The 17154-nt window shown below is 42.6% G+C and overlaps 1 protein-coding gene across 1 annotated transcript in view; it reads right to left on the bottom strand.

The window, feature by feature from the left end:
- The window catches only part of LOC115480951 (unconventional myosin-If-like), a 111219-nt gene that overhangs the window by 14731 nt on the left and 79334 nt on the right, over positions 1–17154 (bottom strand). The window contains exons 7-10 of the mRNA XM_030219935.1: positions 7225–7356; positions 6904–7038; positions 3880–4012; positions 3447–3643 (exon numbers count right to left, since the gene is read on the bottom strand). Of these exons, the coding sequence (XP_030075795.1) occupies positions 3447–3643; positions 3880–4012; positions 6904–7038; positions 7225–7356 (597 nt within the window). The remainder of the gene's footprint in view (positions 1–3446; positions 3644–3879; positions 4013–6903; positions 7039–7224; positions 7357–17154) is intronic.

Here is a 17154-nt window from a genome sequence, read left to right as displayed (position 1 = left end):
TATTAACTTTCCTAAACATTTATTATATATTGGTATTCCACCTTCTGCAAAATGTTTAACATATCACAAAATTCATATATAGATACTTACAATACATACTATAAAAAGAAAAATACAATAGGGGTTGATATTCAGACTGCAGTAGTTAGCCTGGCTAATTCCTGTGGTCGTTGGTAATACCGGATATGCAATGACAGGCCATTTCTGGTGATCGGCATTGAATAGCCGGTTTATTTTTGGCCAGTTTGAACTTAACCAGCCAAGCCAATATTCAGTGGTGGCTGGTTAAGTTCAAACTGGCCAAAGATATTTCAGGTATACACGTGACCAAACATGGCCGCCAAACCCATGCTGAAAATCGGAGGAAAGCCTATCCACTAGCCGCTAACTGGCGATATTCAGCAGGAGACAGCTGGCTATCTCCCACTGAATATCGCCAGATAGCCAGCTACGTACCATTTAAATGGCCAGGTGCCATTCCTGGCTGGTTTAATGGCTTTCAATATCAGGGAGGGGGGGAATAATATTTATGCATTTCTTATATTAATATTAATAGAGGGCAATTTTTATATCAAAGCGCCTAGGTTAATAGAGCAGGATGGTGCCTTTTTGATATAGACACAAAGGCACTTATGTGTCTTTATAAAATAGTAGCACACATCCTTCAGAAATCATGTCTAGATTAAAGGTGCACTCGTTGGGGGAAATTCTATATATGGCATCTAGAAAATCCGCATGGAAAACATTTCTACTTAAGCATATTCTATAAGATGCACCTAGATTTAGGCACAGTATATAGAATACGCTTAAGTGATATCCTAGCACCGAAAATTATGCGCCTCCATTTACACCACCGAAAACATGTGTAAATTTCGCAACGCCCATGAAATACCCATTTCCCTGCCCATAACCACGCCCCTTTTGCCTGGCCACTTTAGAATTTAGGCGCAGTGTGTTACAGAATACGTTTAGCAAGTTATGCACTTAAATTCTAATTATTGCCAATTAGTGCTCATTATTGATTGTTAAGGGGCCCTTTTACTAAGGCGTGCCAAAAAATGGCCTGTGCTGGTGTAGGCGCGTGTACTGGATGTGCGCAGTTCATTTTTCAGTGCACCTTCAAAAAAGGCCTTTTTTGTGTGGCCAAAAATGGACGTGTGGCAAATGAAAACAAGTGTGCGCCCATTTTGGGCCTGAGACCTTACTGCCACCCATTGACTTAGCGGTAAGGTCTCACACGTTAACCAGGCGGTAATCGTCAGCGTGCGTACACTGACGATTACTGCCCAGTTTGCACCAAGTGGTAGAAAATAGAAAATATTTTCTGCCGTACGTTTAGTACACATATCAAAAACAGAAATACTGCCCGGGGCATGTGGTAGCCGGGCAGTAGTTCTAATTTGATGCGCGTTGGACGCACATAGGAGCCTATAAGCCTTAGTAAAAGGGCCCCTAAGTGCTGTTAACAATGCTGATTAGCATGTTAAGTCAATAAGTTATACGCATTGTTATTGAATACGTTTGGGTTTTGGCGTGGAACACTAGGCGCACGATATAGAATCCAGGGGATTATGACTGCACAAAAGCAGGTGTAAATGTAGGTACATACAGTATGCACAATTGTGTATTTTATAAAAAGTGTGTAAATTGAGACTCCACACATGCTATATATAAACCCTGTCCCTGAATACACCCACTGTACAACTACACTCTGGCTTGCACAATGCATACTTTTAGGCATGACCTAATTTGACAAAAGCCCATTTATGTGCATCAATCAGCATTTCACATGCAAAAAAGGGTTTATAAAAACACCCTTCATAAATCTACCTAAGTGCAAGGGAGGAAAACAGCCTTGCAAATATATATATATTTTTGTTACATTTGTACCCCGTGCGTTCCCACTCATGGCAGGCTCAATGCGGTTTACATGGGGCAATGGAGGGTTAAGTGACTTGCCCAGAGTCACTAGGAGCTGCCTGTGCCTGAATTGAACTCAGTTCCTCAGTTCCCCAGGACCAAAGTCCACCACTCTAACCACTAGGCCACTCCTCCATTCCATGTATTAATCCTACATTCAAAATACAGCAATTATAGATATATCCCTGCTAATCTCTCCAATGTATATAGTTATTCATGAGTCTTCCCCCACAGAAGACTCATGAATAAGCTGAAAGGGCTGAACTTAGGACCAAAAGTGGTGAACTGGATAGGAAATTGGTTGACCGACAGGTGGCAGAGGGTGGTGGTAAATGGAATCCACTTGGAGGAAAGGAAGGAGAGCACTGGAGTTCCTCAGGGGTCGGTGCTGGGGCCTATTCTGTTGAATATATTTGTGAAAGATATTGCTGAAGGGTTGGAAGGAAAGGTTTGCCTTTTTGCGGATGACATGAAGATAGTAGAAACAATGAGAAGGGATCTCCAAAAGAAGAATAGTCGAGGGTCTGGCAGTTAAAATTGAATATGTTACTAATATATACTCAGTATTGAATTAACACTTTCATAAAATATTTTTTAATGTGCTCAGTTCTATCCCTTCTTACCATGACATAACTAAGGAAATATGTGGTAGAAACAGAGGAACCATCACTGCACATTAGGTGTTCCTAGAATGTTCATGAAGTATGTACATACTCTAACGATAGGCAAGACTACCTGCTGTTACAGCTGTTAAGCTCAATATCTCATGCAATTCTAAAACACAATATTTCATTGTTTATCTACATAAATACTTGCCTACTCATCATTACTATATCTGTAATGCACACATTCATAAAATACAATGCCCCAAAGAGCGTTGTGTTTGACCTCCATTTCCAACAACTGAGTCGTCTCAAGCAGAAAATGATACCCAACAATGTACTAGTGGGGAAATTTCTTCCATCCTGCCCCAATACATTTTAACACGTGTAGGGCTCCCTCTGCAAAGCCACAAATAGATTACTAAATCAGTTTCTTGATTGAACTGGTGAGGGGAAAACAAAAGTAAGCTTTTGTATGTGTGTGAACGTTAAGAAAACAGGGAAGCTTAAATGCTCTGCTGCTTATTGTTTGATAGAAGAAAGATTTTAATGCTTGTGTAAAACCAGATGGGATAAAAGACTTCCTCATAGTTGAATAGCACTACATCCAGGAGACCAAGCATTTTTGTTAATATATATTTTCTCCATAGCTTGGGATTTAGCATGAGATAACCATATAAGGGATTACAGGACAGCCTGAAAGAAAGATACCAAATTATACAGACCTTAACATTTTGTTTAAAAAAGTTCCTTTCTTATTAAAGAGTCACAGTGTTATCCCACACTAGTACATGTTGGCAGGGAGCAGTCCTAACTAGCCATCTTCTAATCTAGATATTTGACTTCTGTTTTTGAAACTGGCACAGTCTCTGAAACATCCCCATTTATACTCTTCAAATATGTTCTCTATAGGTGTTAACCTACCTCCACCAGGAAGTCAAAAACCCGGGTGTAAAGACCCTTGGAAAGCGCGTCACGAGTGTAGGAGGCCTGCTCCACGTTCAAGGTGACATTGATAGACTCGGAGCGGCCCCCCCATTTGCTGTCCATCTTCCGACTGGTCAGTTTGTCATTTAAGCGGTCCTTATCTATTCCCAGCAAGTAGGCAGGAAAAGCCAGCACTACATACAACCAAGACACAAGAACTCTGGTCACTTCTCCATCTTTTCCACACCTTCCAAGTTACAGCACATACCAGGTTACTCCACACTGCCACGCTACGCCATGACACATAACTTCATACCTCATCATTCTTTTTAAAGAAATATATTCTATAAATCCAGTTACTATTACCATTCATGTAACATTCGCAGCATTGACCCAATAGAAGGGTGGAGTGTTCTTATAAATTACTCACAGTCGCAATTCTCCACTTGGGCGTAGTTACCCTGTTCTCGAAAGGAAATGTTACCCAGGTGCAGGATGCCTGCGGCGATCTGGAGCACCAGCTGTTGGTCCTGGCCAGCAATACCAATGACTTGCATCGCATTCTGCAGCAGAAGGGGACACAGTGTGATGGTGCCAAGAATTATTAGAATTAATAGGGGTGATGCAGGGAAACTGGTTAGTTAAGGGCAATCCTATCTAGGGCATCGAAATTTAGGCAACAAGGGCCCAATTCTATAAATGGCGCCTGAAAAATCTGTGCTGAAAAACCACATGCTTAATGTTATTCTGTAAACTACGCCTAAAGTTAGGCGTACGTTATAGAATATGCAAATGTGCCATTCTTGTGACTAAAATGTAGGCGCACCCATTTAGGCCACCTAAAACCAGGCCTAAATAACTGTGCCTAACTCAGGCGCAGATTGGGTGTATTCCATAACAGTACACTTCATTTTTTGGAACGCTCACAACCTGCCCATTCCACACCCATGGCCATGCCCCCTTTTCAGCTGCATGCATTAGAATTTAAGTGCTCCACATTACAGAATATACCTAGAATGTTGTGCAAATACATTCCCAAGCCAATTAGTGCCGATAATTTGTTGTTAAGTACCAATTATCGACACTGACTGGCTTGTTAATCAATTAAGTTGAATGCGCAATTCGGCCATGCGGCCAAATTAGCACGCACAACTTAAGGCACCATTTATAGAATTTGGGAGTTAGTAATTAACACATCACACCTTTTAGTTCTATACAGAAATAAAGGTTAACAAACTGGTCTAACACTACTTTATAGAACGGAAGATGAAGAAGCAGACACATTGAAAGGTGAATTAAAAGCCTTTATTGTAGAGAGCGGATAAAAGGCTGCATGACATGGCCATGTTTCACCCAGCAGGGCTGCTTCAGGGGCGATAAAATACCTCAAGGAGTAATCCTGTCACTTCTCTCAAGGTGGAAATCTTGTGGTGTAATATTGTAGTAGTCACACAGATTGCATGTTTCTTCATGACTATACTTTTTGATATGATCATTTCTTTGAAATATTTATTGACAAAGATTTGTTTTGCACATAACATTTGGTGCAACTTTGGAAGGTTTTTTGGTGGCCGATGATGAAGAGTTGATCTTATCGATCTGTTCAGCTCTAGAGGATTAATACTGTCCTGGAGCTCTTTGAGGCCTTTTTCCTTCCTAAATCATAGTGAAGATACGAAATTATGGCTGCTACTTTATGAGTAATATACTTGATACAGTTTTTGTCTGTGGAAAATCATTTGATTATATTGTAAGAGATATTGCCAACAAACCCAGGGAAAACAGAGCATTCAAACACAGGGGACATTTCTGCTCATTCCCTAGGTGTGCACCACTACAATAGCCCTCAAGCCTGCAGGTGTCACCTATATGTAGGTACAGCAGGTATTTAGTGGTTTTTGGAGAACTCATATGTTCCACCACAAGTGTACCAGTTAGAGTAGGATATAGCCCTGGATGCCCTTCTCTTTAATCCACTGCACTGACCACTAGCCTACTCTTTAGACCAGATTGCTGCTCTAATAGGAATGGCCATCATATCTAAACCTTTCATAGAGCCTGGTATGCACTGTCACTGTCACATCTTTGGGCTGTCTCATGGGGGCTGCTGGATTTCCACTGTGCTGCTTGGCATGTTGGAAGCCTCGCCGGGAGGTTGCACCATCACTATCCTACAGCAGCAAAGTTGGCATGTCTAGGAGGAAATGCCACTTCCGGTCCCAGCAGTATCTTAGGAGTACTCTGCTTCCTATCCAGTGACTTTGCAACAAGTCTCCCAGTCTTGTCTTGGAGAGTTGCTTCAGCCTTGCTCCCATAGCCGCAAAGGGGGGGGGGGCAAAATTCCCCAGGCCTGGGCCTCCAGGAAGGCCCAACGAAGGGGTTTTTCTCTTTCTCCTGCTTCTGACGGGACCCAGGTAATCGCGTCCTGACAGGAGCAGGAGCGAGAAAACTCTGGCACCGAGCCTCCCTTGCATTGCCTGCCTAACAGCTGCTGGGCCCTCAGACCGTGCATGCTCAGTTTTGAGACTGAGCATGAGCGACTTGAGGAAAGCAGCCGAAGGGGCAGGCAATGCTGGGCAGAGGAAGGAGCAGTGCTGCCTGCAGTTGGCAGGGCCAGCCAAGGTTCCTCGGGCAGGCGGGAGGGATGGGAGGAGACAGTGATGATTTTAGGGGGGAGGCAGCAGCGGTGGCGATGATTCTGGGGTGGTGGCGGCAGCGGCAATGATGATTCTGCCCCGGTTCAGTCTCTTGGTGGCCCTGCTTGCTCCTGAGTTCCCTAGCACAGCTCCTGAATTTCTAGCTTTGTTCCACCTCCCGCAGCCTTGCTCCTGAGCTAGAGAGGCTGATTTTCTTCTCAGGCTTGCATGCTCGGTTTTGAAACTGAGCATGCCTTGAGAGGAAAAGCAGCACAGGGGCAGGCAGTAATCGCTGAAGGAAGATGTCTTCTTCTGGCGGGGCCTTGGGATCCCCGCCAGCCAAGGTATTTCAATTCAATCCTGTTGCGGCAGCGATGGGGGGGGAGGGCGGCAGTGGCAGCGATCGGGGGCGGCCCTGCCCCAGGCCCAGCTCAGTGTCTCAGCAGCCCTGAGTTCATGAGAAGAATGTATTTTATCATGGGACACTGCAATAAAATGTTGAGCACTGAGAAAAGTGACTTCTTCATACTTGTGCTGGGGGAGATTAGGTGGAGCGAGCTGTTAGCCTAATGGGCCCATCACAGTAGAAATAGATAAATTTGGTTAGCAGTAAATTTATTTTGAATTTAGGTTGAGTTCCACTTATTCTGGTTCTCGGCCAAGTCACTTAAATTCCTTATCTGGGGGTTCCAACCTAGATTGTAAGCTGATCAAGGTCTCACTTCAACCCCAAATATACTCTGTTGCATAAGACTCTGATTTAGAAAGCTGGAGAAAGGCCGAGCTGATCACATAATACAGAACAGAGAGCTCCTCACCAGGGTTTCATGAAAGTCGCTTTTGTCATCTGTCCCGTCTACCTTGTAGGTTTCTGATTGGTTTAGATAGTAGTAATAATCAGCGGTCATGATGCCTAAGTTCTGACGCTGCTCCTGGCTGGCTCCTTCAATAAGCTGAGAATAGGAAGAAAAGAAGGTAGAATGACAACAATGCTTCCATTACAGCATCCCACTGCTTTCTACGCCGGAAGGTATCATTACCGTCTGTAGCATTCTGTTGCCATCAAATCCCCAATAGAACAATGGGCATTGGATAACCCCGTTTGCAGCCTCTGCTCTCCTGCAATTCTGGGGTCTCACCTGATAATAGATGTGAAAGTTACGCTCATTCTCATTCTGGCTGACCACCCGTGACTTCTCCAGCAGGAAGTTGGAGATCTTTCCACCATCTGGCTCTCCACCCCGACTAAACTGGATTTCAAAATATTTTCCCTGGATAACCAAGAAAGAGCTGTGACACTCCAATAGACGCTGTCCTTACATCATGTACATATAGAAAAAGCAAGCAATTGGTCACATTTCCTGCCCCCCCCCCCACCCCACCCAAAAAAGCAGCGACAAGGCAATCTGATCACACAGGGCCCAATATTCAGTGCTATTTAACTGGCCAAGAAATAGCACTTAGCCGGCTCAGTGTTAATATTCAGTGCGAGATAGCTGATTATTTCTGCTGAATATTAGCATTTAGTGGCTGGCCGCTAACTGGCTATATCACACATCTTAGCCAACTAAGTGCAAATATTCAACACTAAGGTCCGTATTTACAAAGGTGCGCTAGCGTTTTTAGCGCACATTAAAATTAGCACACGCTAACCGTGTAGATGCCTATAGTATTCCTACGGGCATCTACATAGTGCGCCTTTGTAAACAGGACCCTCAACCAGCTAAGTTCAGTGGTTAAGATAGGCCTTTGCCTATCTTTAACCACTATTAACTGAACCGGATAGCACTGAATATTTGCTTATTCGGTTAAGTGCTGGTCACCAGACATAGCCCGGCATTGAATATCCTGGGTCAGCGCCGGTGGCGGCAGCTAATTGCTGTGCCTGCCGCCAGCTGAATATGGGGGGGGGGGGGGGGAATTATGTACATAGTTATTGGAGACAATTTTCAAAGCCATTCCCATGGGCGAAGCACCACTTTACCCATGGAAATTGGCTATTTGAAAACTGCCAGTTCTCCCTGTGTAAAAAAAGTACCCACACTAGGTGGACAGAAAAATAAATACCCTCAGAAAAAAGAGGTGCAAATGTGTCTGGGTACTTTGTCCTTGGGCAATTTTCAAAGTTAAAGTATCTGAATATGTTCATTCTTTTTAAACCAATGCAATAGCTAGTCAAGTACTTTGCTGGGACACGGGCAGTGTGAAAGTCCGCCCCCCCCCCCCCCATGATGCAGTTACACAATGACATTTACATAGTAACAGTTGTACAATGAAATAATGACACCTGTTACAAAGGTGCACAGTTATACAATTATGCAATTATATAGAGACACATGCTGCTATTTAACCAGCCAGGAATGGCTCCTGGGCGGTTAAATAGCTTTAAGCCAGCTAAGCTGTCTCAGCTGAATATTAGTGTTTACCTCCAGAGTCTATGTAGTGCGTCTAGAGATCCGCGCCAAAATCGGCACGGATTCTATAGCTATGTGCGTAGTTTAATAAGCTAATGAATGCTGATAACAGCACTTAACAAGCAATAATGAGCACTAATTGCCACTGATTAGAATTTACACGCACAACTCGCTAAGTGTATTCTGTAACGATGTGCGCCGAACTTCTAACGCACACAGGCAAAAATAGGTGTGGTTATAGGCGGGGAAATAGGCATTTCATGGGCGGTCTGAAATTTACATGCCTAGTTATAGAATATGGCCCAGTGCGTCTAAATCTACACGCTGGGATTTATGCCACATTTTCGTTAGTGTAAATGGATGCGCGTAGAGTTAGGTGCTGAAATATCAACTAAGTGTATTCTATAATCGGCGCATATGCTTAGTTGGCACTGATTTCAGCGCTGCTTTTTTTTTAGGCGCCATATATGGAATCTCCCCCTTGGTGGCTTGCCTGGTTACCGGCTATGCCATGTAACATAGTTGGTTAGCACCAGTACTCATCGGCTGACTGGCTAAGTTTAGCGGCCAGATAGACCTGCATAAATAGCAGGTTTATCTTTGGCCGCTATAAGTTAGTCAGTCAGCTGATTAATATTGGCTTAACTGGCTATGTTCATAATAGACAAAAACCCCCGGAAATTCAATGCTGGTCGCCGAGTACGGCCCGGTATTGAATTTCCGGGTTCGACCCTGACCGCAGGAGTTAGCCGGGCTGCCTCCTGCGGTCTGAATATTGGCCTCATTGAGTCAGATACATGGAACCCCATTTTACACAGAATGTAGAGATCAGAATTGAGCCATCCAGGTTAGGACAGGCTAAATTCTTTACATTACATTACATATTGGTTTTATATTCTGCAAAAGCCTATATAGTTCCATGCGGATCACATTAACAAAAAAAAAAACCCAAAACAATAATCTGGGAATTACAAACTTTACATCACAATCAGAAATTTAAATCAATCCACATAATTCTTAAATAGAAAGGTTTTTAGTGGTTTTCTAAATCTTAAATAGTTACTTAAAGAACGGACAGAGATAGGAAGGGAATTCCAGACTGAAACAGGTTTGTAAGACAAGGATGGAGATAACTGCCTGACAGAGTTAACTGAACCAACTGGAGAAAATTTTAAAACAGCCTGACCTTGTACTAGTTGTCTATTTAGAAGGGAAAAGAACCCAGCCAAATATGATGAAGCATCCCCATAAAGGGACCGAAAAACCATGGCACACAATTTAAAATGGGACCTTACTACCACAGGTAACCAAATGAAAGTTATGAAAATATGGTGATATTGGCTTATCCTGGTGTAAAGATGCAGAGCCTATTCTAAAATACACACAGGATTGTATGTGTATCTGCCAGCACATGCAGCGAGACCCAGAGGCGTAACTAGGTGGGGCACCAGGGGAGCGACTGCTGTCCCAAATGGAATTCAGATGGCGTTGGCGCCTATTTTTCAGGTGGTTTGTCGCACCTACACAGTGCGCACGCAAGCCTCTGTGCTCCCCCTGGCATCACAACCTGGCTACGCTTCTGGTGAGACCACCTATTTGACAAAAAGTCCATAAGCCGTTATTAAAATGGACGGGAAAATTCACTGCTTATTCTAGGATAAGCAGCATACAATGTATTGCACTGTTTTGGGATCTTGCCAGGTACTTGTGACTTGGATTGACTACTGTTGGAAACAGAATACTGGGCTTGATGGACCTTTGGTCTGTCCCAGTATGGCAACACTTATGTACTTATGTACATTGAGAAAATGAATGGCATGGGCTTGGCAGCTCCCACGTGGAGGTGTCAGCATGTACAAATGGAAGTCACCGTTCACAACTTCCACATGTCAGCAGTGACATTTCTATATGCAGCTGCCCCATTTTTCAAACCTACATTTTATGTTTACATTTTTCATTTATAAGTTTAACACAATCAATCGGGCAACTATAAACCTACATTTATAAGCCATGCTAAGGCTGCAATTTTCAACTTTGTTTCATTTTTGAGGTTGACACAATCTACATGTGCACCCAAGAGGTGGGAGGTGTGTCGCAACAAATTTGTTGTGTACCGCAACGTCAGTGCCTGTAAGCTGGGGATACAAGCAATCCTGAAAGTCAGGTTCTTAAAATTCCCGTAACTGGTCTCTATTTCTGCTTCCCTACTACCCCCAATAATAACTGCTGCTTCCAGTCCCAACTGAAAATGTTGCAGGTCTACTGTCCATCCGTTCTGTTTGCTACATAGTTTCTGAGTAACATACTTGCAGGTTTTTGTGTCGCTCCACAGTATCTGGCAGTGGAGGGATTTTGTGCTGTTGTTACTGAGGTGCACCAGAATTTGAATATATATTTGTTATGTTTTATAAGTGAGAAATCTGGGAATGATGTATTGCATACAGTTTTTTTGATATGGGGTAGGCAAATTCATACTAAACTTAGTCGAACTATGAAATATTTAGGCATGATTTCTACATGAATGTTGTCTGTCAGGTGTGAAACAACAGAAGAAAGGTTGAGAACCATTGGATTAAAGAGAATGACGTCCTTAATTACGTGTATAAGGCTGTGGTTGAAATGAGCACTTTTTAAAAACCTATATGCGTCACTAAAAACCAAGCATGAACGCGATGTGAGAAGAAGCAGGGCAGGCATTGCACAGAGAACAGCTGGCATGGATTGGGGACATCCGCCAGTTAAACCAGGGGCCCCGGATCCAATTTAGGGGGGGTCCAGGCCCCCAAAGCCTCCTGTAGCTACGCTACTGGTATAAATGCTGCTATTTACACATGAATATATTTCTAAAATAATGGCCTTAGTGCCTGACAAATTAGAGCTGCATCCTGGGCAACCTGGGCTCTCCACACCCTATCTGCTTCACCATAATCAAGGAGAGGGGATGGTGGGCTGGGAGCAATTCTAACACCCTTCCATATTTGTGGCTCGTGCAGCTGCATTATTTGCACAGCCTTTGGTACGGTGCTGGCTGTAGTTGTGTGTGTTGGCATTTGCATGCTACTGGGGCCTATGCTCCTTTATAAGTACCATTTTTGGACTTCTCACAAATGAGAGCAATTTTTACCCGTGGATCAAAAGAGGCAGGAGTAGGCCGGGGGAGTGAGAATATGTACAGCAATTTCATTTTTTTGATTTTTTATTTATAGCATTTTATGTTCTTACAAGTACAACTTGCAGTATGAAATACAGAGAAAAATTGAGTATTGAAGGAAAAAAGAAAATTATTTAGAAAATATACAACTAATCTCTTTCTTAGACCTCAAAAAACTTGGAGGGGGTGGTTTACAGATAAGGAGATCAATATACAATAGTAAAGACCAAATTCAGAAAATGGACTAGCATGAATAATTCCACTAGAAAGCTTCTTCATGTCCAAAAATGTTTGAAGTTGTTCTGGTTCAAAGAAAATATATTTATTACCCAAGAAATGAATTAGGCATTTGCATGGATATGCCAGTAGAAATGATGCTCCCAAAGCCCTTGTTTCTTCTCTAAGAGCAAGAAACAACTTCCTTCTGCCGTGTGTAACTTTTGTCATGTCTGGGTATATCCATATTCTATGTCCACAAAATGGTTTTAAGGAATTCCTACAGTACAATCTCATTACAGAATTTAGGTCTTGTTCAAATACAAACGAGACAATTAATGTCCCTCGCAAGGATACTTCTGTCAAAGAATCTTCTGATAAAGCAGATAAATCCTGAATTCCAGGTTCAATTTCTTGTGTTTGGGGCAAATTTCCAGAACCCACAGGATCCACTCCATTCCGAGGAGATAGTGGAAGATACTAGATCTTATTAAATGGGGGAATAGCTGAAGAAGGAAATTGTAAAATTTCAACAAGATATTTTTTGAAGAGATCCGTCAAATTCATACCTGTAGTTTTAGGAAAATTCAATACCCGAAGGTTTAAACGTCTGTTATAATTCTCTATTTGCTCTATTTTCCGCTATGTCACTGTCTTATCTTTTACCAAAACATCTGTTATAGATTTTATATTTTTAACCTCTGATTGCATCTGCAAAACTTGGTTTGCTGAGTCCAATTTAACTTTTTGCAACGATTCAGTTAAATTATCTACTTTACTCACAAGAAGAGATATATCTTGGGCTGATTTTGTAACAGCTGCAGTTAAATCTTGAATTGCTTTCCAAATAGATTCTAATGTAGCCACCACGGGAGCACCGGACTCCAAGTTTGCTTCCTCTGCGAGTTTGGGCGTTGCACTGCCGACCTGGGACCTGCTGTTACCGGATTCCGATTCAGCTAGGCCTCCTGCTTCACTCCTAAAGACAGCAGGACATGGTGGTGGATTAAGCTCCAGAGGGGATAAAGTTGTTTCTGCCCCCAGGAGGGCCGACGCTCCTCCGTTGGCGCTCAGAGCGGAGCTCACAGTTCCGGTGGTTAGTGGGTGGCTTGTCGTGTATCAGTCTAGCGTTTGCTGGACTGGAGATGAGGTTCTGGCCAGTGGCAGTTGGCCTTTAACCATCCCCTTCCTTTTAGTATGAGGCATCAAAGAAATTGTAAGAAGAAATGTCAGAAAACAACCAAGACTGCTTAGCTAACATGCTCAGGCCGCCATCTTACCACGCCCCCTCCAAAACTAAGCATGTGCTAATGAAACTCCAGCAATTTCAAATGTGGACATGGAGGTTCAAACCTCATTTTCACAGCCAGCTACGTTTTCAGATGGACACAGATTACAACTGGTATGAAGTAGTTGAATTTAGTTTAGATTGATCTCACTGGTTAACTGTGCAGTACAGATGCAGTTTATTTATTTGTTACATTTGTATCCCACATTTTCCCACCTATTTGCAGGCTCAATGTGGCTTACATAGTACCGTAAAGGCGTTCGCCAACTCCGGTACAGAACAAATACAAAGTGATGTTGTGGTAGGGTAAGGTTCATGTGTTAGGGAATCGTAGAGAGGAAGAGTTATGTTATGTTATGTCCATTACGAGCTTTGGTTTCGTTGTGTTGCAGGGTTCAGGCATTTAGGTTGGGTCGGTAGGGTATGCCTTTTTGAACAGGTTGGTTTTTAGTGATTTCCGGAAGTTTAGGTGGTCGTACGTTGTTTTCATGGCTTTTGGTAGTGCGTTCCACAGTTGTGTGCTTATGTAGGAAAAGCTGGATGCATAAGTTGATTTGTATTTGAGTCCTTTGCAGTTTGGGTATGTTTGTGTTGATCCGGTTGTATTTCTGGTTGGTAGGTCTCTGAGGTCTGTCATGTATCCGTTGGCTTCGCTGTAGATAATTTTATGAACCAGGGTGCAGATTTTGAAAGCAATACGTTCTTTGATTGGGAGCCAGTGCAGTTTTTCTCGGAGGTGTTTAGTGCTTTCGAATCGCGTTTTTCCAAATATAGGACTTTTGGTTTAGGAGAATACATAGATGGACTGATAAAAGAAGAGGGGTTCAAGACTCCTCCCTTTGCCCCTCTCACCAGTGCACTGCTGTAGTATATGTGCTCCTCTTTGCTGTATTCTCTCCAAAGCTTCATGGTCTTGCTGACTAATCATTGATATACACTGGGTAGGCTCTTTGCCAGGAGTCAACCAGCATGAACTTGCTATTGCTTTCTTGGTAGGGGGATAAGTATTTCCCTCTTTTACAGATCTGGCAATCGAGGGCCCATCTTGGGGAATTCTGCAAACTTTTACTATGGCCTTCTGCAGCCCTTAAAAGCCAGTCTTCACTGGCAATCTCTCACTGAGGTTCTAGCAAGATCTGATGCTGCTTCACAGTGGCATATTTATTCAAGGTGTGAGTGTTGCATATGCACAACCTTTTAGACCCCCACCCATGCCTTAAAATCATCTCTGCTCCAGTCTTTGCCCAGGCAGTAGTAGTGGCATTCATAGGCTGCCTACGGCCTGCACCCAGACTTTCTCTCTGAACCATCCTGCTCTTTCTGACACAACTTCTTGTTTTGTGAAGGGTGGGATGGTTCAGAGAGAATATCCTGGTGTTGGCCACAGGCAGCCTATGAGTGCCATTGCTGCTGCCTGGGCAAAGACTGGAGAGGAGTTGATTTTAAGGTACCGGGGGGGGGGGGGGGAAGGAGGGAGGTGCGGAGGAGATGTACCCCCTGTTAAAAATTCCTGCCTATGCCACTGCTGCTTCACTTCCAAGCTCTGATAGTTCAGGCTCTGTCACTGCTTGCAACTGTAACTGTAGTTGAGAGTAGAAAAGGAAATGAAAAACTGAGGTCTCAAGTTCCCCTTCTGTGGAAAGGATTGTCCTTGCACTCACTGAGTGATTTGAAAAGCAGAAGTGAAGGAGAGGTTCCTTCTGTTTTGCATGTCTAGGTAGGGATATGCACATGTTTTACAGAAGGTATCTGAACCTGGATAACAATCAAAAGCCATGTTTTAATGGCAGAGGCTCCACTTTCTAATGTAATTGCTTCTGAAACCAGAGACAATTTGAGGAGCTAATAAATGTGAGGACCGCCACAAAGAGGTAGGGGATTGAACAGGAGCTGCATGGACACAGCAGAAGACAAGGAAATCTTGGACCTGAAACTTCTTATTTGCCAGTTACTAGGTTTCTATTTTAGAAATTTCTCAGAAAGAAAAGATTTTGCTGTCAACAATTTCACTTCTACTCGCTTACCTTTTATGGTTAGTACTGAATACCAGCATGGATTGACTAAACTTTAGCCACACTGGGGGGGGGGGGGGGGGGGGGGGGACACTCCACAGAGTGTATATGGGTAAAGTTTGTGTGGAGAAGTATGCCTGTACAAAATTTATCCATTCGGCAGTAGGTAATTTAAAATCCTGAAGATCTGATCAGCTGACCTCTGAAATTAGTTGGGCAAATCTTTTGATAATTAACTTCTAAATATGTTTTATTTTGTGGTGTTCAGAGAAGAAGAGGATAGTGGGGAACCAGAAATACATGGTCTCGAGATAAATGAGAAGTAGGTAAAGAGAGAGTCAGGAAGAACTAGGCAAAACTGATAGCAGAAACAACTTTGGGGCTGGACAACATTTTGGAAGCTCAGATAAATGCCAGCACCATCATTGACAGTCCTGTCTTATTACTTGTGGAAGGCAGGTGTGGCTCCAGAGCAGTGTCTCTCACCCCTGTCTAGGAGACACGTCTGGTTTTCAGGCTATCCATAATAAATAAAGTTATGTCATTCACAGTATCAGTCCTATGTGATGTGATATATTAATAAAAAATGTATTATCAAATTGATGCTGCACACAATTTTGAACAAACAAGAAACAGTATGTATAAAGTTTAAGTAGAAGGAAGAAAGTAAATAAAGTAGTTTAGATAACAAGAATCATGTGGAAATTAAGGACTGATACTGTGAATGACATATAATTATAAGTATTCAGTTATATCAGATATCTCTTTGAGTAATAGATTAATAAATAAAGATGAGAGAGATTTACATTAGAGACCTAGTGTATGCAAATTTATCTCATGCATGCTCATTGTGGTAATCTTGTCAAAATGTGATTGGCTAGTGACTAAATAAACAATTTTCAGTTTGTTTTCAGAATATTCTGACTTTTTAATAAATGCAAATTTTAATTTTATGCATGCTAATTCATAGATTAACTGCATTAAATTAGCTTTGCCTGCACTAAATTTTAAAGGTGAACTAACAAATGCACATCCATAGAATTAAATAACAAACGGCCATGGCAAACAGATTTGATTTCTTTGACATTATGATCTTATTATGAGGGAGGACTGGGTATGGGCATAGATTTAAAGGAGCCTTTTTTCAGTTTTCCACACTAAACATTTTGGACAGTCTAAGAGTGGGTCATCATGTAGTAAGTTGAGTTAGAATTTGGCTGACAGAGAGGCAGCAGAAGGTGGCGCTTAATGGAGGTCATTCTAAGGTGATTGGGCATCCAGTCAGATGCCTCATAGATCAGCCTGGAGCTGGTTCTATTCGATGTTTATATAAGAAGCTAGAAGAGAAGGTATGTAGTTTTGTAGATGACACTAAGTTCTGAAATAGGCCTGCCACTCTGGAGGGAGTAGGAAAACAAAGGGTATTTAAGAAAACTTGAGGCTTGATCAAGGTTGTGTCACCTAAAATCTAATACAAAGAGAGAGCGGAGTGCCTTTTTGCTTGGGAGGGCCTAACAAACCATCTTCTGTCCCTGTGTTCCGATCTCCATGGTTGCTGATACTGTGTGGGGCAAAAGATAGATAGGACCATGACCACTGTAGCCCACCTTTTCCCCATGCCTATGTATTTTTCTGTCTATATTAACGTCACACTGCCATATTTCAAAATAGATTTCATCCATCCAGTTGCTATCAGAGGAAGCCCCCCAAACCTCTTGGGCTGATCAAAATGGAAGACTGGGTGCTGTGGGCTATAGAAGGCAATGGCAAATTTCTCTAGTATCTTGGTAAGAAAAAAGTCACAGGTGTGGTGATCCCCTGACACCCAGAAGTGGACCACAAAGAGGATAAACCGCAGCAAACTTACCTAACTCAGTTTTGTTCTCAAATGTCCTGGATAAACTAATATCTAATCTTTCCACTCTCTTCTTACCATTGTCCTCCACATCTGTCCCATGCAGGCTTTCATTGGCTAATAGTCCTGGTAC

This window comes from Microcaecilia unicolor, chromosome 11 (assembly GCF_901765095.1).
Source record: "Microcaecilia unicolor chromosome 11, aMicUni1.1, whole genome shotgun sequence".
Classification (NCBI taxonomy): Eukaryota; Metazoa; Chordata; class Amphibia; order Gymnophiona; family Siphonopidae; genus Microcaecilia; species Microcaecilia unicolor.
This window is presented reverse-complemented; position numbering and strand designations above follow the sequence as displayed.